An 18051-nucleotide genomic window follows, 5' to 3' on the forward strand; every position below is an offset into this window, starting at 1 on the left:
CGAATATATCGCGATTTGGGTTCTTCCGCACTGGATTATTAATATTTGTTTCTGTTTGTGTCCAATTTACATATAAATAATTCAAGATTAAAGATTATTAGTGAAACTTATTTTTGAGTAAAGTTATTTGCATAGAAATATTTTATTTGAATATTTCAAGTTCTTGTTGACTGAAAAGCAAGCAAGTACTACTAACTAAAATTAAATAAATTATTTACTTATTTATTGGCGATCCTTTTTTATTTCTATCCTTCTTTCCCATGTTCCCTGAAATTCAAAAATATTATCTTGAAAATGTTCCGGAATTCTACTTTATCTAAATTCTAGTATTCCGTAGCCGTTTACATTTTCCTCAGTAACATTTAAGTAAAGAAAATATTTGGTTGCTTACCTCAAGAATATACTGAACTGCGTTCTATTATTTCAAAAAAAGGATGATTAGGTAATTTGAGCCTAAGATACATCGTCATACGCATGGAGGGAACATTATTGATAAATTAAGAAGAACATCATGATAATGTTGTCTATAAGTGTCTGGTCAGGTGCGTAGTGAAACAACGTAATAACAATAATAAATCAGTTGTAAATTTTTTAATAAATTGTGATTTTTCTCGAATTATGTACCGTATTTATTATTAATAAATTAGTAAATAAAATTCAATTTCATAATTTGCTACATTTGTTTTATTCATTCATCATTATGTCTAGAAAAATACACATACAAAAATATTTTTGGTGCATTTACATATATTAAATTTCTGATTTTTGTTCAATGGATTAACATGAATAGCGGAAAATTCACTAAAATCACAAATTAAACTAACTAGAAATATCTTATCCGGACTGAATCGTATGGAGCTGGTAGTAAAGGCCCCTTTTCGCAATCAGTTCACTATGACTGCCCTTTTCAGCGATTCTCCCGCCGTTGAGTACGCAAATGACATCGGCGTCCTGTATCGTACTTAGACGGTGAGCAATAGTGATACAAGTCCTACCTTGTTTTGCATTATCCAATGCTTCTTGCACGATCTGGAAAAAAATCGCAAAAATGTATTTTCATATTCTTCTCTAAATATGAATACACACCTTTTCACTTTCCGTATCTAGTGCTGATGTAGCTTCGTCCAACAACAAAACTTTGGGATTCCTCACCAAGGCTCTGGCTATTGCTATTCTCTGTTTTTGCCCTCCTGACAACTGAGTACCTTTTTCTCCTAGTTTAGTATTATAACCCTAAAACAAAATACGATGGCATACATGTCATACACCGACAAACTAAATATATTTTTCAAAAAGCTCTTAAGGTTTTATAAAAATACACACTTTTATAAGAGCTAATTCTAATTCTTATCTTAAAGTAAACTTTTCAAATATTGAAACTGAAGTTAGACCTCCTTTCTCAATCGGGAAGGAATTTACATTTCATTGGAATTAACACTACACAATATGCAAATAATATGCTATATATAAATAACCAAATAACAAATAATAAATAACCCATACACTGACACTGAGTGTTCGAAAAATAGACGGAAATATTTGGAGGGCAATTCCTTGTTAAAAATAAGAAAAAGGTGTTTATAAGAGCAAAATTAGCCTCTGAATACACCAAATAACGCCGCCAAATTTCAACAATACCTAGTAAAACTATTTTTTTCATATTTTTTAACAAGAATTCGCCGTCTAAAATATCTCAGTCTAGTTTTAAAACACGTTATACATATGACTTATACATTATTATAAACCATCTATATAAGTGAGATGGTACAACGTAACTTTGATAAGGCGGTTTATAACGAAATAAATCCAAACACAAAAAAACTGATTTATTTTGTTGCGTGGACCCGCAGCGCATTACCTAACACACGGCTGATGCGCTATGATAATGTGGCGTTGCCGCTATTACTCAAAAGTATATCTGGTTTTAAACTTTTACATCAACTGTACTATATCAACATACTTCCCGCGTTGAAAGTATGCTTTCAATAATAACTTGACAATATAACAGCACGTAAAATGTTGAAGCAACTTGCACTGGCTGCCAGAATGTAAACATAATAAAAAACAGCTCGTGTCATCGCTCAAAGGTAAGCCACATACACCTTGCAGTGCACGCTTAAAAATGCCTTTCTATGTTTTGACACTTATCACTCGCACTATTGAATCTTGTGGAGATTTCCATTTCTGACGTGACTGTAAGTGTTATAGATATTCTCTGGACCAAGGTTCCAGATATGTTGAACAATTTGTGAAAAATAGTGGTATCGAGTTAGACGGTTCATTGGTTGATCTCGTAAATCTCTTTGGGGCAAAGAATTTAGTGAACTCCCTATAAGTAGGTGAGACGGGGTTAAGGGTTGGAAGTCTTGAGAATGTTCTGTTAACGGGATTGAAGGCCTGGAATTGAGACAAGCCTCGACATGGATAATGACCGTTTCAATAGCATTCGGTTGGCAAATAACCTGCTATGATCCAGCCTAATTTGGATTTTTGAAGTGTTGATTAATTGATACTTGCTTGCTTGATATAACCTATGCAGAGGAAATCCCAGAAGACTTGAGCTCCGATTAGTAGGTCTATGTCTGCCTGCTTGTAAAATTCATTGTCCGCCAATTGAATGTCAGGGGGAAGGATTAAGAGTGATGGTTCTATTGACACTGACGGTATTTTATTTTCCTTAAAATTAAAAATGATGTTTCTGCTTGATATGCTGAGTACTGTGATTTTATGACCGATCGTTGTTACAAAATGAGCAGTTTATACAAAGTTTATGGTTTTTTGCTTCTTGATATCGCTGCGAAGTAGACATCCCTAAGGATTTGTCACAACAGAAAATTGAGTGTTCCTGATTGCATACAGAGCGTCTGTATGATATGCTTGAGTTAGTACGTGCTGGCTGTGTATTTAGATCTTCAGGTTTGGTTAAAAGTATGAGAGTGACCTGGTTTTTCTGATTTTGGTTTCGATATTTATCGGAAGTTTATGGTTTATGAAATTTATTTTTGTTTATTTTTAAAGCTTCTTTTTTAAGCTTTCTTTTTGTTTTCGAATTGGGCGTGCAAACATTTCCATGCAATTTCATAATTATTGGATGCTACTTCTATTGAGTGTATCACATCAGCTGCTTGGCCTTTGCATGCTGATTTTAAATAATAAAACTTTTCTGCATTAGAATATTGAGGCCTTGGATGAATAAGAGATTTAAAAGTATCGGGCCACTGTAACCATTGGTCGTAATGCCCCGTAGTTTTTAGTCTGATATTTGAAAATTGATTTTCAGTTTGATCAACACTAATTTGGGGGGTGGGGGGGTACTGACTGATTCTTTCGATCTAACATAAATTTCGCTTTGCTGGTTGTTAAAGAAAAATATTTGTCTTCAAATTCATATCTACGATTAATTTGGCTTTCTATGTCACCAAATAGCGCCCACTGACTCTCACATGCGGCTAAGCGACTCGGAACTTCTATAAACAAATCCGAATTTTGAGATAATGTTTTAAGAAATTCCTCAAATCGAGATAAATGTTTCAAAATAATTTTATGTTCGTGAAACAGCCATTTCCAAGTCAAACTCTGTTTCAATCGTTAAATAAACAAAAATGAACGGTTCGCTGATTACGCTTCGAAATTGTTTCCGTCGACTGTCACTTGTTAGTTTATCATTGATTAGGCTTTACTGAGAACTGATGATGATTTTTCCCGAAAATAATAAATCGAAGCGTTAATTCACTGGTTTTGCGTTAATTAATATCCGGCTCGAAGGACCAAATGGTGGAGGTTGTAAGTCTCCTCTGATTGTCTTAGTTAGGTTCAGCAATAAATCCTGATACTTTACAAAAAAACTGATTTACTTTGTTGCGTGGACTCGCGGCCACACGACCGATGCGCTATGCTAAGCAAGACTTGCGAGACTGGCGGGTCGCTCTCGTAGCTATGTGTGTGCTAATGGGCTACAGCTACTGGGCAGTTGCTGAAATAGTCCTCTTTGAGAGGGAGACGGTGTTAATAGGATCACTATATAGATCACCGAATGGATATGTCAAAGGCTTATTATATTTTCTGTGTAATAGGTTATCCGTTGTTATATTTGGTGAATGCGTCTTTAAGTGCCGGAAAAATCCCTGATAAACTAAAAACAAGCATCATAGTGCCCATATCTAAAGTGTCAAAAACCGAAAACACCTGGTGATTTTCAACCAATTAACTTGCTGCCAGTAGTGAATAAAATCCTGGAAACGATAGTGTGTGGGCAGTTGAGAGACTACCTGGAGCGGAACTGCCTACTCTACAGTGGACAGTCTGGTTTCAGGAGCAAACACTCGTGCGAATTTGCGTTGCAATATATGTGTGCAGTGTGGCGGAAAGACAAGAATGAATCAAAACTAATTCTGAGTGTTTTTGTAGATTTCAAACGTGCATTTGAGACTATATTATTACAAAATTAGGTTTAAATGGCATTAAAGACTATGCACTAGAATGGATAAAGAACTTTTATCTGATAGATCTCACCAGACTAAAATTAATAATAATGTTTCTAGTCACAGGGATAGCAGATGGGGGGTACCGCAGGGAAGCGTGTTGGGCCCGCTTTTATTTATTATTTATATAAATGATATACATCAGGTTTTAAAAAACTCCTTTGTTAACTTATTTGCTGATGACACGCTTATTTCAATCTATGAGAACGATTGCTAAGAAATAGCTACCAAACTGAACACCGAAATGTAGTATTTCTACGAATGGCTGCGTCAAAATAAACTGAAATTAAATAGCTCCAAAACCAAGTGCACGGTTATTGGTTCTAAGGTTAACTGTCAAAAATTTTATAAGTCGGGGTATTCTGTGGATATACAGCGTAATAAAATTGAGTTTCTTTCCGAAATTAAATACTTAGGGGTGATCTTGGATCCACAATTATACTTTAGTAATCATGTTGAATATCTATGCAAAAAAATTGGTAAGAAAATAGGATTTTTTAACCGTGTATCGCGGTTTTTATCGCAGTGGACTAGGATATTAGTGTATAATAGTATAATTTTGCCTCATTTTTCATATGTTTGTTCATTGCTTATATCTTGTACAAAAGAAGATTTAAATAAGTTACAGTTACAACAAAATAGGGTTATGAGAATCATCCTGTAATAGATATACTCCTATAAAGACCTAACATACTCTAAATAACCAGCTAAATTGGCTAAATGTCGGGCAGTTCATTAGAAGAGCAAGTTTAATGTTGGTTTATGGAATTGCGCACAATCACCAACCAGGCTATCTTAAATTATGGTTGGAAAAAAGGTCAAACTTTTATCAATATAATATAAGTTCCAATCAGCACTTTAATGTTTCTATGGTAAAAACAAATTTACAGAAAATTCTATTCTACGATGGTGTTTGTAATTTTAATGAACTGCCGGATAATATTAAGGGCGCGCCGTGCCCAAGATTCTTCAAGAAGAAACTTACGGGGTATTTGCAACGTTTATAGTTTTGTTTATGCAAATTTTACTTGCTTATGTAAATAGCCAAGTGCTAAATAAATAAATAAATAAATAATAATGTGACGTTGCCGCTATTACTCAAAAGTTTTAAATTTTTACATCAACATAGTTCTTCCAGTAGATGGTTTAATAACTGGACAAGATTCTCGATTATAAAGTCACATTGATATAAACTTTCGATACGAATGAATTCTGTCATTGACATAATCTGAACAAGTACTTAGCTATGCAATACACGTTCTTTGTTCATTCGTACTCAATTTACTTCCAGCTATATTCGAATAACTCCAATCTGGGACAAGAATTTCGCATTAGTTATATTCTTCTAGAACTGGGGTCCGTTTATTACACTGGTAACTAGGAAGCGGGTTAAGACAAGCGTGGGACAATAAATGTTCTCAGCTCTCTTCAAGGGTGTTAAATGTTAATTTAAGATTTACATAGGACTTTTTTAATGCAGAATAGACCCTCTCACGTGTATATGTACGTATATGTATATATAATAAATATGGAACTCTGCTTGATAGAAATATACCTACCAGAGGTAACGAAGATACAAAATTGTGAATATTGGCTTGCTTGGCTGCTTCTAGAATTTCAGCTTGGGTAACGTCCCTCGAGTTGTCGCCGTAGGCGATGTTCTCCCCAATCGTTCTACTGAACAAGTTCGGCTCCTGAGAAACTATACCCAGATGCGATCTCATCGAAGCCAGAGTGATACTTTTGATATCAACTCCATCTAATGACACAGTTCCCGACGTTGGATCGTAAAAGCGTTCGATGAGTTGAATGATCGTCGATTTTCCGCATCCGCTAGCCCCTACCAGAGCGACAGTTTTTCCCTGTTGGACGTACAAGTCCAGATCTTCGAGTACGGTTACATACCTTCTCGTCGGATACGAGAACGTAATTTTTGCGTATTCTACATTCCCTTCGGCCTTAAAAAATTCTAGTCAGTTGTATTTGGGAATGTTATTACGACACTTACGTCAAATTTCTGCAATACTCCTTCTTCGTCCTTTATTCTCGGTACCCTATTGAACAGATCATTGACTGCTTTCGCCGCGTTCAGACCCTTTTCCAAATTGGGTGCAAACGCGAGCGCGTTCGCTATCGAGACGGTTCCCATTATTAATGCCTGTGCGACCCTAAACAATAATTGATCAATATACATCGTAACCTTTTTGGGTAACAGCGCCCTACTTGAAAACATCTCCGTAAGGCACATTTTCATTTTTAATAAGTTTTCCACCGTAGTACATGCAAGTGGCGTAGGCGAAAAACATAAGACCTCTGGAAAGACCGAGTATGGCGGACCTACCGTGAGTAGATTTACTGTTTTTGCGAATTTGCGGAACTAGCTCCGCTATATACAGCTGGTGGAAAATTTCCTCGCAGCTTAAAGATACCACCGTTCTTATGTTACTAATGGCTTCCACTGCAATCTAAATTGAGAGATAATTAATCGCCAACCAAAATAGAATGGAATGTTACGGTAGTACCTTGGTCGAAGACTGCAATGAATTTTTGAAATCGTCGTTATTGCCTTTCATATTTCTGCTTTGGAAAAACGTGGCCACGATTATGACAGGGAAAAATGATAACGCCACAAGACCCAATTTCCATTGATAATACATCGATAGCCCTAGTGATAACAATAATGTAGCGATGGAATTCATTATTATCCCAACTCTTTGACCGGTAGCCTAGGAAATATGAAACATCACTCCAGATCATGGAGTGAAAGTGGCTGAACCCAAACTTACGCCTTGCACTTGAGAGGCTTCAGTAGCGAGCTGGGAGCATAGAGCACCGACTCCATTTGATTTTCGGTCGAAATAACCAATTTCCTGCTTGAGCATAGCATCGAACATTTGGCTACGTATCCTTTGCGTTAATTTCTGACCGGCTACGCCAAACATATACATCTAAAATAAAGGATATGGATGCTCTATTTTAGCCCAACACCGAAAGTGATCTACCTGCAAAAAATTTGATACACCGGATAGAACTCCTATGGCTACAAAATATAAACAATATTGGGTGGTTCGTTGTCGCACGTAATCATCATCTGGATCTGAGATATCCTAAAATGAAAACAACTTTAGGGAAAGGTGAGGTAAGACGCAAGCTGATCTAACCTGCATTATGGTACCGAAAATGACCGCAAAAAGTGGCATAGCGCATCCCACTGACGCGGCACCTATACTACCAAGCAGCAAATAAAACCACTCTGGAGAGTTCATCCTGAGGAGTGACCAGATGGAACCTTTTTTTACGTACTCGTCATTGGCGTTTTCGGTTTCGTTGTCCTAAAAAATGTGTGAATCATTTTGCCGTCAAACTTTTAACAAACAAACAAATTCCAATTCTCATCAATTCCACAATCATTCACCAGTGTCTCACTTCTTGTATGTAGTGATTATCTTCTTCATCTTCATCCTCAACAACTACCGCTTTTCTGGTTTCTTTTGTCGTGCTTTCAATCACTTGGTTACTCTGCACTTGCGTCATCACTAAGGTATGGTATTCACCCTCGAGCTTCATCAGCTCGTCATGGCTACCTTGCTCAACCACTTTTCCTTGGGATAAGACGATAATTTTATCTGCGCCTCTAATAGTTGATAGCCTGTGCGCCACTATGATGGTGGTGCAGTGTTGACTGGCCTAAAATAGTCAATAGTAAATGTCATATTGCTTTATTATCGATAAAAGTTGTATTTACTGAATCAAGAGCTGCTTGCACCTTGGCTTCGCTATTCGTGTCCAACGCGGATGTAGCTTCATCTAACAGTAAAATTGACGGTGATTTTAATAAAGCTCTAGCAATGGCAATCCTCTGTTTTTGACCTCCCGAAAGCTGAGCACCTAAATAAATATCCACTGTCTATTTAATTTCACCTTGATCAACCTTACCTCTCTCTCCCACTAAGGTCTTGTATCCTTCTGGCAACATCTTGATAAAATTATGGGCGTTTGCCTTTTTGGCTGCGTTTATGATATCTTCCTCAGTTGCATCTCTATTACCGTAACGTATATTTTCCTCGATGGTTGTGCCAAATAACACGGGCTCTTGACTTACCACCCCGATCAAATTCCTGAACCACGTTAAATCCAAGTTTCTTATGTCCTGGCCATCTAGTAAAACCTGTTCGAATATTTTTTTATATATATTTATATAAGGTTTCTTAGCCAGATAATGATTGCAAGACTTACAGTTCCTCGATCTGGATCGTAGAACCTCTGGATTAGTTGCAAGACGGTTGACTTTCCACAGCCAGAGCTGCCTACTAAGGCAACTGTGTGACCGGCCTCAATATCTAGATCCAACTCTTTCAAAATCTGGAACAGCACGTAAGAAATTTCAAGGGAGACGTTTGCAATATAGCACACTTACGGTGACTTCTTTTCTCGACGGATACTGGAATGTAACACCTCTGAAACTTAAAGATCCTTTGAGATTTTCTATCTTTTGTCCGTTATTTTTGGACAAATTGATAGTTGGTAAGGAATCTATTATGTGAAACACTTTGCCTCCGGCCGATCGGGCTTGTGAGAATGCTTCGATGTAAGGGGAAGCCATTCCGAAACTCTGGCTACCGGTCATTACGCTGAAAAATACCTAAGAAGGTTTTGCATTTAAATAATAATGTTCTTAGTATGGCAGTACTTACAGTGATCATATTTCCAGGAGTATAAATCGGATCATCCCAACTCCGCTGCTTCAACATCAGCGTAATTCCGTACCAAAACGCCAATCCGTAACTAGAAAATATCATAAAAAACAGGAGCCCGAAGGAAGTGCCTTCCAAAAATGATCTCCGTATATTGTTGTTCTTGGCGTAGATTAGCTTTTCGTCGTATCTGAAAAAACCGTCCGTCGTAATGTACGTAAAGTATTGAAATCGTTGACACCGACCTCTGAGTTTCCTTTTTTTGACCGCCGAACGCAATGACGGTTCTTATCGACGTAAGAACTTCTTCGGCAATAGCGCCCGCCTCTCCGTAAGCATCTATTTCCTTTTTCGATACTTTCGTAATCAACTATAAGAAATAATATCGGGCTTAAAGTTACTGTTGGTGGTAATAAACAACTCACAAAAGATAGGCCGCCGATTATTATCAGGGTTACTGGTAAGGAGATTAAACATATCAGAGCCAACTCCCAGCCTCTTATGAGAGCCAGTATTAGAGACGCAAAGAAAGTAGCTTGTAGGGATACAAAAAGCGGGACTTTCTCGCCGATGCCTTCCTCAAATCTAGATAAATCTCTGCAAGAAGAAAGAAAAGCTCTCATGAGTTAAATTTTTATCTTCTCCCTTGTTTTTTTTGCTGCCTTACAAACTTGAATAGTCACACTTACTCCCCCATTCTACTAGCAAAATCACCGGACTGGTTCATGTCGTACCAAGTTATGTCTTTGTTCAAAAGCCTCTTTAAATACAGGGACCTCAGTTTAAAAACCTAAAAGAATAGGGCGATGATCCTAACTGCTATTTTCTTCATGACCTATGCAAGAGGCACTCACCTGCTTGATCGCAGTGTAGTTAAAGCACTGAGCTGATACGTAACCCAAAACAATAATCGCAGCTCCTATGTATAACATGTTAAGGGCAAAATTGTTGATGCCCTGGACAAAGTTGTCGGTGGCTTTTTCACATTCCTCGGGGCCGATCATACAACCTTGCGCGTAATCGATAATGGTCTGAGTAAGGTCTCCGAAGAACAAGGCGTTTAGTGGTTGAATAGCTCCGGTGGCTAATGCTGCCACCGTTCCGAGGGTAAGCAGCCATTTGTCCGGTTTTGAGGCGAATCTGTACTAAAGTCAGGTACGACTTATCAACGTGGTTTAAATTTTCGGATAGTCTGTATCTTGAGCACCTCTCACCCATTTGAAAACCAATTCACCCGATAGATACATTATTCGCATAGGATAAGAAAAGAAGAGGAAGAAGTTCTTGATGGTTGTTTCAATACATATTAAAGTTAAAGAGGTCTTTCAACATAAACGAAAATAGAAGAAGAATTAGCATTGCATATTGAGTTATGTGAGTGAATTTGTGAGAATTGTGGATGCGAATTTAGGCAATTATCATAAGTTACTTAAACTTACCAATCCAAAGAACGAAGAAGGCTGAACATCGTCTTCTTCAGTTTTGACAATGTTTCTATAAAAGAATATTTCATTCTAAATATTTTATCGAATTAAACGGACAAACCGCACAGACAATGTACACCCTAATTTCTTTTGATTTGAGAAAATCAATTGATGCCGTATTAGGGAGACACGAGAATGAAGAAATGCTTAATAAATTTAATCAGCCGCTTACTTCAGTTTAATGTAGTAAAACAAATAAAAATTTGGAAAGAAAAATTCCAAGTTTTGCTATGTACGAGTCCTAACAACTAATTGTTCGGACGATGTACGAAATAATAAGAAAACATTTTTATACTTAGTTTAAACTGATTCTTTTTGCCTTTTCGATTGAAAAATGAAATCACGCAATTATTTTTATACCAAAAAGTGCTATCGTAATGAATTATTTTTCACATAAATTACATAACAAAATATTAAAAACATACTGAATTTGCTGACAAATAAATATTCGGACGCATTTACTTTAAATCGAACATTAATCAGAAGTAACATCACCTTTCGCGGCAATAACAGCTTTTATGCCTTTTGGCATGGAATCTACCAAAGTTTTTCAATATTCGGGGGTGAAAGTGTTTCAAATTTCGGTGATTTTTGCCTTTAATGCTGGAACAAAGGATTGTTACGCAAAGTCTTTTTCATCCGATGCCATAAAGTTTCAATAATATTCAAGTCGGGGCTACGATAAAACTTTCATATTATGGTTCCCAAACCACTTTTTTGTTGTTTTCGCAGTATGGCAAGACGCACCGTCTTGTTGAAATATAAAATTTTCATTTCCAAAAGTTCGTTCTATTGATGGAATCAAACTTCTTAATAAAATTTGTTGGTATTTTTCTGCATTTACAGTACCATCAATGAACTCGTATTTGCCAACCCCTTTTACCCCTCATACACCCCCACATCATAACACCCTGGGGAAATTTTACCGTGCGCTTTAGACAATCTTTGTGAAAGGCTTCTGCTTTTGTACGAATCAACCTTTTTCGAAAATCGCCTACACACGCATCAAATTTGGATTCGTCGCTGAAGATAACGTTACTCTTCTGAACGTTTTTTCTTCTGAATAGACCTTAATAATGGTTTTTCCTTTGCCTTTAACAAAATAAATCATAGAATATTAATAATTTGTATATTGAAACAGGAAAAATTGTAAACTTACCTTATAAAAACTCAAACCATACTTATGCATCCATTGTCTATAACATTCCCTGGAGACATTTAAGTTAATACGACGATCTCTTTCAGTAATTTTACGGGGTCGGCCTGAACTTTTACCACGAACGCTAACACTAGCTGTCTCTCCATATTTTTTTATAATATCCCCGACTGTTGATTTTGCAATACTCAAGTCATTTCAAATTTTTTGCATTGATTTACCTCTGCAGTATTGAGATATGATAATTTCTCGCATTTTTTTGTTTGTTGCAACACCATGCGTCATTTTCTTATCAACTATTATACAGACTTGAAAGATACAACCCGAACTGCCATCTCATTTATCTAGGCACACTACATTTTACCATCAATGCATGGGTAGCATTGATTTCTTAGTCAATAAACATTCGCGTCCGAATATTTATTTGTCAGCAAATTTGGTATGTTTCCGTTATTTTGCCATGTAATTCATGAGAAATAAAAAATAATTCATCACGATAGCACTTTCTGTGCTATCGTAATGTGCGCAAATTGATTATTCAATCGACAAAGCAAAAAAAAATTTTAAATAGATATAAAAATGTCTTTTTTATCATTTTTTACATCGTCCGAACATTTAGTTGTTAGGGCTCGTAGTACAATATTCGTACTTTCTTGCACCACACAGCATATTTTTTTATTAATTTGATATAAGTTATAGTTGAATTTTTTATGCTAGGTTTACTTACGGCTCCAGTGGAGACTTCCCGTTTTTGACGCTGTTGTCACGCCCCATAGGTTTTTGTTATTCAAGACCAACGTCAATTAGTTTCAGGCACTGTAACTACGTAACTGTGGTTGTGGATTCAGATGGGAGCAGCGGAAGTCTGGCAAACCTGCTATCTATATTTAGGTTGGAAAAATAAGCAAGCTCGTTTCGCTATGGACGGCTATCATGTTTTTCTATTACAATACGCGATATTGATCGACCACGAGAAACAAGGTTATTATTTCAAGGGAAATTTTCAAATCGATAGAGCTCATTCGTATTTAAAGTTATTTGTAAATTTACACTTTTTACGAATGAATATGTGAACAAAATTCTGTATGTACACTAAAACAGGAACATTTATTTTTCTAATCATTCTAACCACTGTTTTAATGACACCTTACTAAAAATGATGATAAACAAAAATCCAAGGATAATCGATCGATTGGTCAAAAATTGCTTTATCATGTATTAAGATAAAACGGCGAATAATAAATAAAGGTGAATTCATGCTAAATTTCAATAGATGGTGTAATGCTAGAGGGCTCCTGGTTATTTTGAACTGGTCAGAATAAGTTGTGCATGTTTCAAAAAGTATTGCTGGGGCAGAAGATTATTATAAATCACGTCCGACAAAATGCTTACAAGAAAAGTATTCAAACTTTATCAACATTAATATTTAAATAAAATAACTATTATGAGAGTGCTTACTTGTAATGTCAAAAGTTCCAAAAGGAGTCAGTTACAAAAGACTTTTATGCTATTTCTTCAGCCAAATTGATTTGGACACGTTTATCGGCTCTGAGTACCTATTCACAACTAGTTGGAGGTTGCGAATTACTTTGTACTAAATGCGAAGCTGGATAATTGCAGAACACCATTAAACGATATCGAGATTAGATTACTCTACACTTTATATAAGCCATATACGAATATATAAATGGAATGTGCGGAACTCATTTGGCTACTATAAAGATTAAAAAAACAAAAAAAAAGCAGCTTGTTCTGTTAGAAAAGTGAGATATTGCGTTCTTGAAGTCGTTTTTTTTTTGGTTGACACGATTGATTCTACAAATACTGTTCTTTACTTAAAGAGACCCTGTATCTCCGAAACTAATTAATAATAATAGGAAAAATGATTTGTCCCCCATCGTCGGCATGTCACTACTTTTTCTTTATATATAAGAAGTTCATTTTATTTCTGCATTATTTTCGATAAGAGTTCGAACGATATAGGTTCTTGGTGTGGTGTCTGTTTTTACTTTTCATTATTTGCTTTCCATTTTTCTTTTTGTCTGTATCTCCACCTTTCGAATAAGAATGGGCTTCGTCCATATTTCATATATGGGTTATACTATGAACTCGAACGCAGCGAGATGGAGCGATATATTTACCTTTTGTTGGTTATTTGTACTTTAAAACAAAATTAGAATTTCAACGAACTATGCGTTGCCAAACGTAATGCGGAAGCGTAATTTGATTAGCATTCGCGAATAGTAAGGGTTCGTATGTTGTAGAAGAGTAGATAATTGTCTTGACTCAGTTGTATCTAGTAACTTATTACTAACTAATTGACAATTAAACTTGAGTTTTGAGGTTGAGGTTACTGTATATTCCTGGAATATTACAGGTATTTGCAATCACAAAGCTGCCCTCAAGAAGTTTGGGGCACAATTTGGAAAATACTTAATTATCAATTTTATCAATTTCATAAAGAAATAGACATTTATTCACATCTAGTGTTATCAGGCACTTGTTTTGTATATGTGTTCAGACGCCATTAGTTTCATATTGTATCTTATCCATATCTTATCAACCATGATCCTAGAACGTCGCATTGATCATTCATTCTAATAACTAGTTAATACATGTTATGCTAATTTAAACTGCTACTCTAAAAACATCATTATTTCACCTACTACAAACGCAGAAACAAACTTTAACGGTCGTTGTTAAAAAGATAATTAGATATTGTTGGGTCTAATTCCAATAACCGTGTAAAAACTAAATAAAAAAAATATATATATATATATATATATATATATATATATATATATATATATATATATATATATATATATATATATATATATATATATATATATATATATATATATATATATATATATATATATATATATATATATATATATATATATATGATGACACTATATTCCGGGATATCATCCGTTCGCTCGTTGAACTCCGACTGGAATCCTGCATCCGACTGGAATCCTGCAAATCTTGCATCCGACTGGAATCCTGCAGACGTTTCGCCAAAATCTCACTTGGCATCTTCAATGCTCGCGCTCCGAAAACACTTCGAACACTTCGGAGCGCGAGCATTGAAGATACCAAGTGAGATTTTGGCGAAACGTCTGCAGGATTCCAATTAATTAATTAATACTATCTCAGCATTGTGAGTAAAGCACCCTACGGTTTATAATTATAAACTTCAAATATTTTAAGATACGGATTGCTATCAGGCTATGTAACGTCTCCGACAGTCCACGTTTAGAGTATGCCTGAGTTATTTGGACACCACAACAAGTTAATAAGTTAATTGTGATATGATCTTCTATAATGCAATGTTGATTGAATTCAACATAACACAGGTTGAGTACCATAAAGACTATCCAGTTTATTTTATTCAGATAGTATATTTTGAATAACGCGAAGTCCAATGTCTGGTCATTTAATTCAAAGAATGTTCTGAAAATTTTGATTAGAAATACAAAACAATAGTATATTATGCAACAAGTGCGGTAAACGGAATTTGACTCACGAGTTTATTTGACACGAGCGGAGCGAGTTTTTAATAAACGAGTGAGTTAAAAAGTTTACCGAACGTATTGCGTACTATACTTTTTCTACGACCGTTAGTTTTTGGGTACAATTTCGCAAAACAACACTAATACATTCACTGACATGACCGTCAGAATTGACAAACGTCAAAATTGAAAGCGTAGGAAATATCTCCGAAAACATCCGATTGCTCCCAAATCCGTGTGGTAAAATCCCGGAAATGTCCGAACTGACTCGAATTCATGGGAAACGAAACTGACGTGGTAAAGTGACGCTTTCCGCATGCTAGATCAGTGGGTAATTAGGTATTTTACAGACGGGAATAGAAAAAAACTATTCTGTGATAATTTATTATGCCGTCCACTATATTGGTAAGAGAGTCTGAGTCTGATATAGGTTCATTTAATATAGTCTTGCGGTGGGAACTATCTTTTAAGTGCCAAAATGTGGTTTCACTAATTTTGGTTAGTTCGTGGTGTAGTCCTTTTTTGTGCAGTCCAAGTTCTTTGTAACTTAGCATGTATGTTTCTTTTGAATCCAGATTTATAAATCTATATCATTATTGTGTATTGTGTGCCGGTGTGTGCAGGGAATTAAAAAAAATGCAATGCTTGAGTTGTTCTTAGGTTGAGGTTGTTCAATAATAGCATAATTATTTAATTTTTAAGGTTTTATTCAATGTTTCGATCGCATTGTGCATATTTATCAAGGAACCTAAAATACATACAAATAAATACATAAGTTTATATATATATATATATATATATATATATATATATATATATATATATATATATATATATATATATATATATATATATATATTCTCACGTATTGATTCACGGATGGAAAAATGTGATGACACTATATTCCGGGATATCATCCGTTCGCTCGTTGAACTCCGACTGAAATCCTGCATCCGACTGGAATCCTGCAGACGTTTCGCCAAAATCTCACTTGGCATCTTCAATGCTCGCGCTCCGAAAACACTTTGAACACTGAGATTTTGGCGAAACGTCTGTAGGATTCCAGTCGGATGCAGGATTCCAGTCGGATTCGGAATATTATCGTTACTGATATTGGATAAAAAAACTCGAGTAGAATTACTTGCTGTCGAACATGGTCGCCTAAGACTCCGACAGATTTGGTACGACGACGGTTAAAAAGAGTATCGTCAAAAAATAATGTACCAGCTCGTGCTGCAAACCACTCATTAACTTGCTTGCTTACTTGAGAATTTAGAACCCTGCGTCCAATCATAACCCTGGGGGGCAGTTTGGAGCGAGTTCAATGTCGATTGCCCAGAATTATCCATTTACGTATAAGATTTTTGCATATATATATATATATATATATATATATATATATATATATATATATATATATATATATATATATATATATATATATATATATATATATATATATATATATATATATATATATATATATATATATATATATATATATATATATATTCTCACGTATTGATTCACGGATGGAAAAATGTGATGACACTATATTCCGGGATATCATCCATTCGCTCGTTGAACTCCGACTGGAATCCTGCCTCCGACTGGAATCCTGCAAATCTTGCATCCGACTGGAATCCTGCAGACGTTTCGCCAAAATCTCACTTGGTATCTTCAATGCTCGCGCTCCGAAGTGTTCGATGTGTTTTCGGAGCGCTAGCATTGAAGATGCCAAGTGAGATTTTGGCGAAACGTCTGCAGGATTCCAGTCGGATGCAAGATTTGCAGGATTCCAGTCGGATGCAGGATTCCAGTCGGATGCAGGATTCCAGTCGGAGTTCAACGAGCGAACGGATGATATCCCGGAATATAGTGTCATCACATTTTTCCATCCGTGAATCAATACGTGAGAATATATATATATATATATATATATATATATATATATATATATATATATATATATATATATATATATATATATATATATATATATATATATATATATATATATTCTCACGTATTGATTCACGGATGGAAAAATGTGATGACACTATATTCCGGGATATCATCCGTTCGCTCGTTGAACTCCGACTGGAATCCTGCATCCGACTGGAATCCTGCAAATCTTGCATCCGACTGGAATCCTGCAGACGTTTCGCCAAAATCTCACTTGGCATCTTCAATGCTCGCGCTCCGAAAACACTTCGAACACTGGGAGGTTATCGGCGGTGCGTGCGGTATTTATACTCTGCGCCGGAGATGGTAACGGTGCTGCTTGTGCGTGGGGGGAGGTGGCTCCGCCCCCTGAATTGTCGCGTTGTTAATTTCGCCCGATCGTAGTTGCGATGTCCCCGTTGGCTGCTGCGCATCGCTCTGCTGTTTGATTATCGTTCTCCACGTGTTGGATAAATGCAGAGCGTCGTCTCTCGTATTGAGGTGTCCGGACTTTTCTATTTCGATGGCCTCTCGTATAATCCTAGTCCTAAAATCAGGAATATTAGCTATTTGTTTGCAAGTGCCGAAATCAATTTTATGGCCTGTCTGATGTTGGTGCTGAAACAAAGCAGATGTTGTTTGTTTGTTTCTTATGGCTAAACGATGTTCCTCGAGCCTGGCTGAAATCCTTCTGTTGGTCTGTCCCACATACGTCAGGCTGCACGATCCGCATGCTACACTGTATACTCCTTGGTTTTCCAGAGTAATTTTTTG

At 36.1% G+C, this 18051-nt stretch overlaps 1 protein-coding gene across 2 annotated transcripts; it reads right to left on the bottom strand.

Annotated features, from left to right (window-relative positions):
* Positions 1 to 676: 676 nt before the first annotated feature.
* LOC132697796 (ATP-dependent translocase ABCB1-like) lies at positions 677 to 13450 on the bottom strand. Of its 2 annotated transcripts, XM_060663449.1 has the most exons (22): positions 13274 to 13450; positions 12543 to 12696; positions 10615 to 10669; positions 10030 to 10320; positions 9865 to 9965; positions 9601 to 9772; positions 9421 to 9545; positions 9176 to 9365; positions 8899 to 9123; positions 8718 to 8843; positions 8418 to 8649; positions 8227 to 8369; positions 7908 to 8168; positions 7643 to 7813; positions 7484 to 7588; positions 7268 to 7429; positions 7004 to 7207; positions 6705 to 6946; positions 6490 to 6649; positions 6041 to 6439; positions 1087 to 1233; positions 677 to 1029 (listed from the first exon to the last, which is right to left on the bottom strand). In XM_060663449.1, exons 2-22 carry the CDS (start codon positions 12587 to 12589, stop codon positions 835 to 837), a joined length of 3753 nt encoding a protein of 1250 aa, XP_060519432.1. In that variant the 5' UTR covers positions 12590 to 12696; positions 13274 to 13450; the 3' UTR covers positions 677 to 834. The 2 variants fall into 2 exon arrangements, with proteins under 2 accessions (XP_060519432.1, XP_060519433.1); XM_060663450.1 differs by lacking the exon at positions 13274 to 13450 and having other exon boundaries at positions 10030 to 10315; positions 12543 to 12862.
* Positions 13451 to 18051: the final 4601 nt, after the last annotated feature.

This window comes from Cylas formicarius, unplaced genomic scaffold (assembly GCF_029955315.1).
Source record: "Cylas formicarius isolate icCylForm1 unplaced genomic scaffold, icCylForm1.1 PGA_scaffold_2__14_contigs__length_35257938, whole genome shotgun sequence".
NCBI classification, from domain to species: Eukaryota; Metazoa; Arthropoda; class Insecta; order Coleoptera; family Brentidae; genus Cylas; species Cylas formicarius.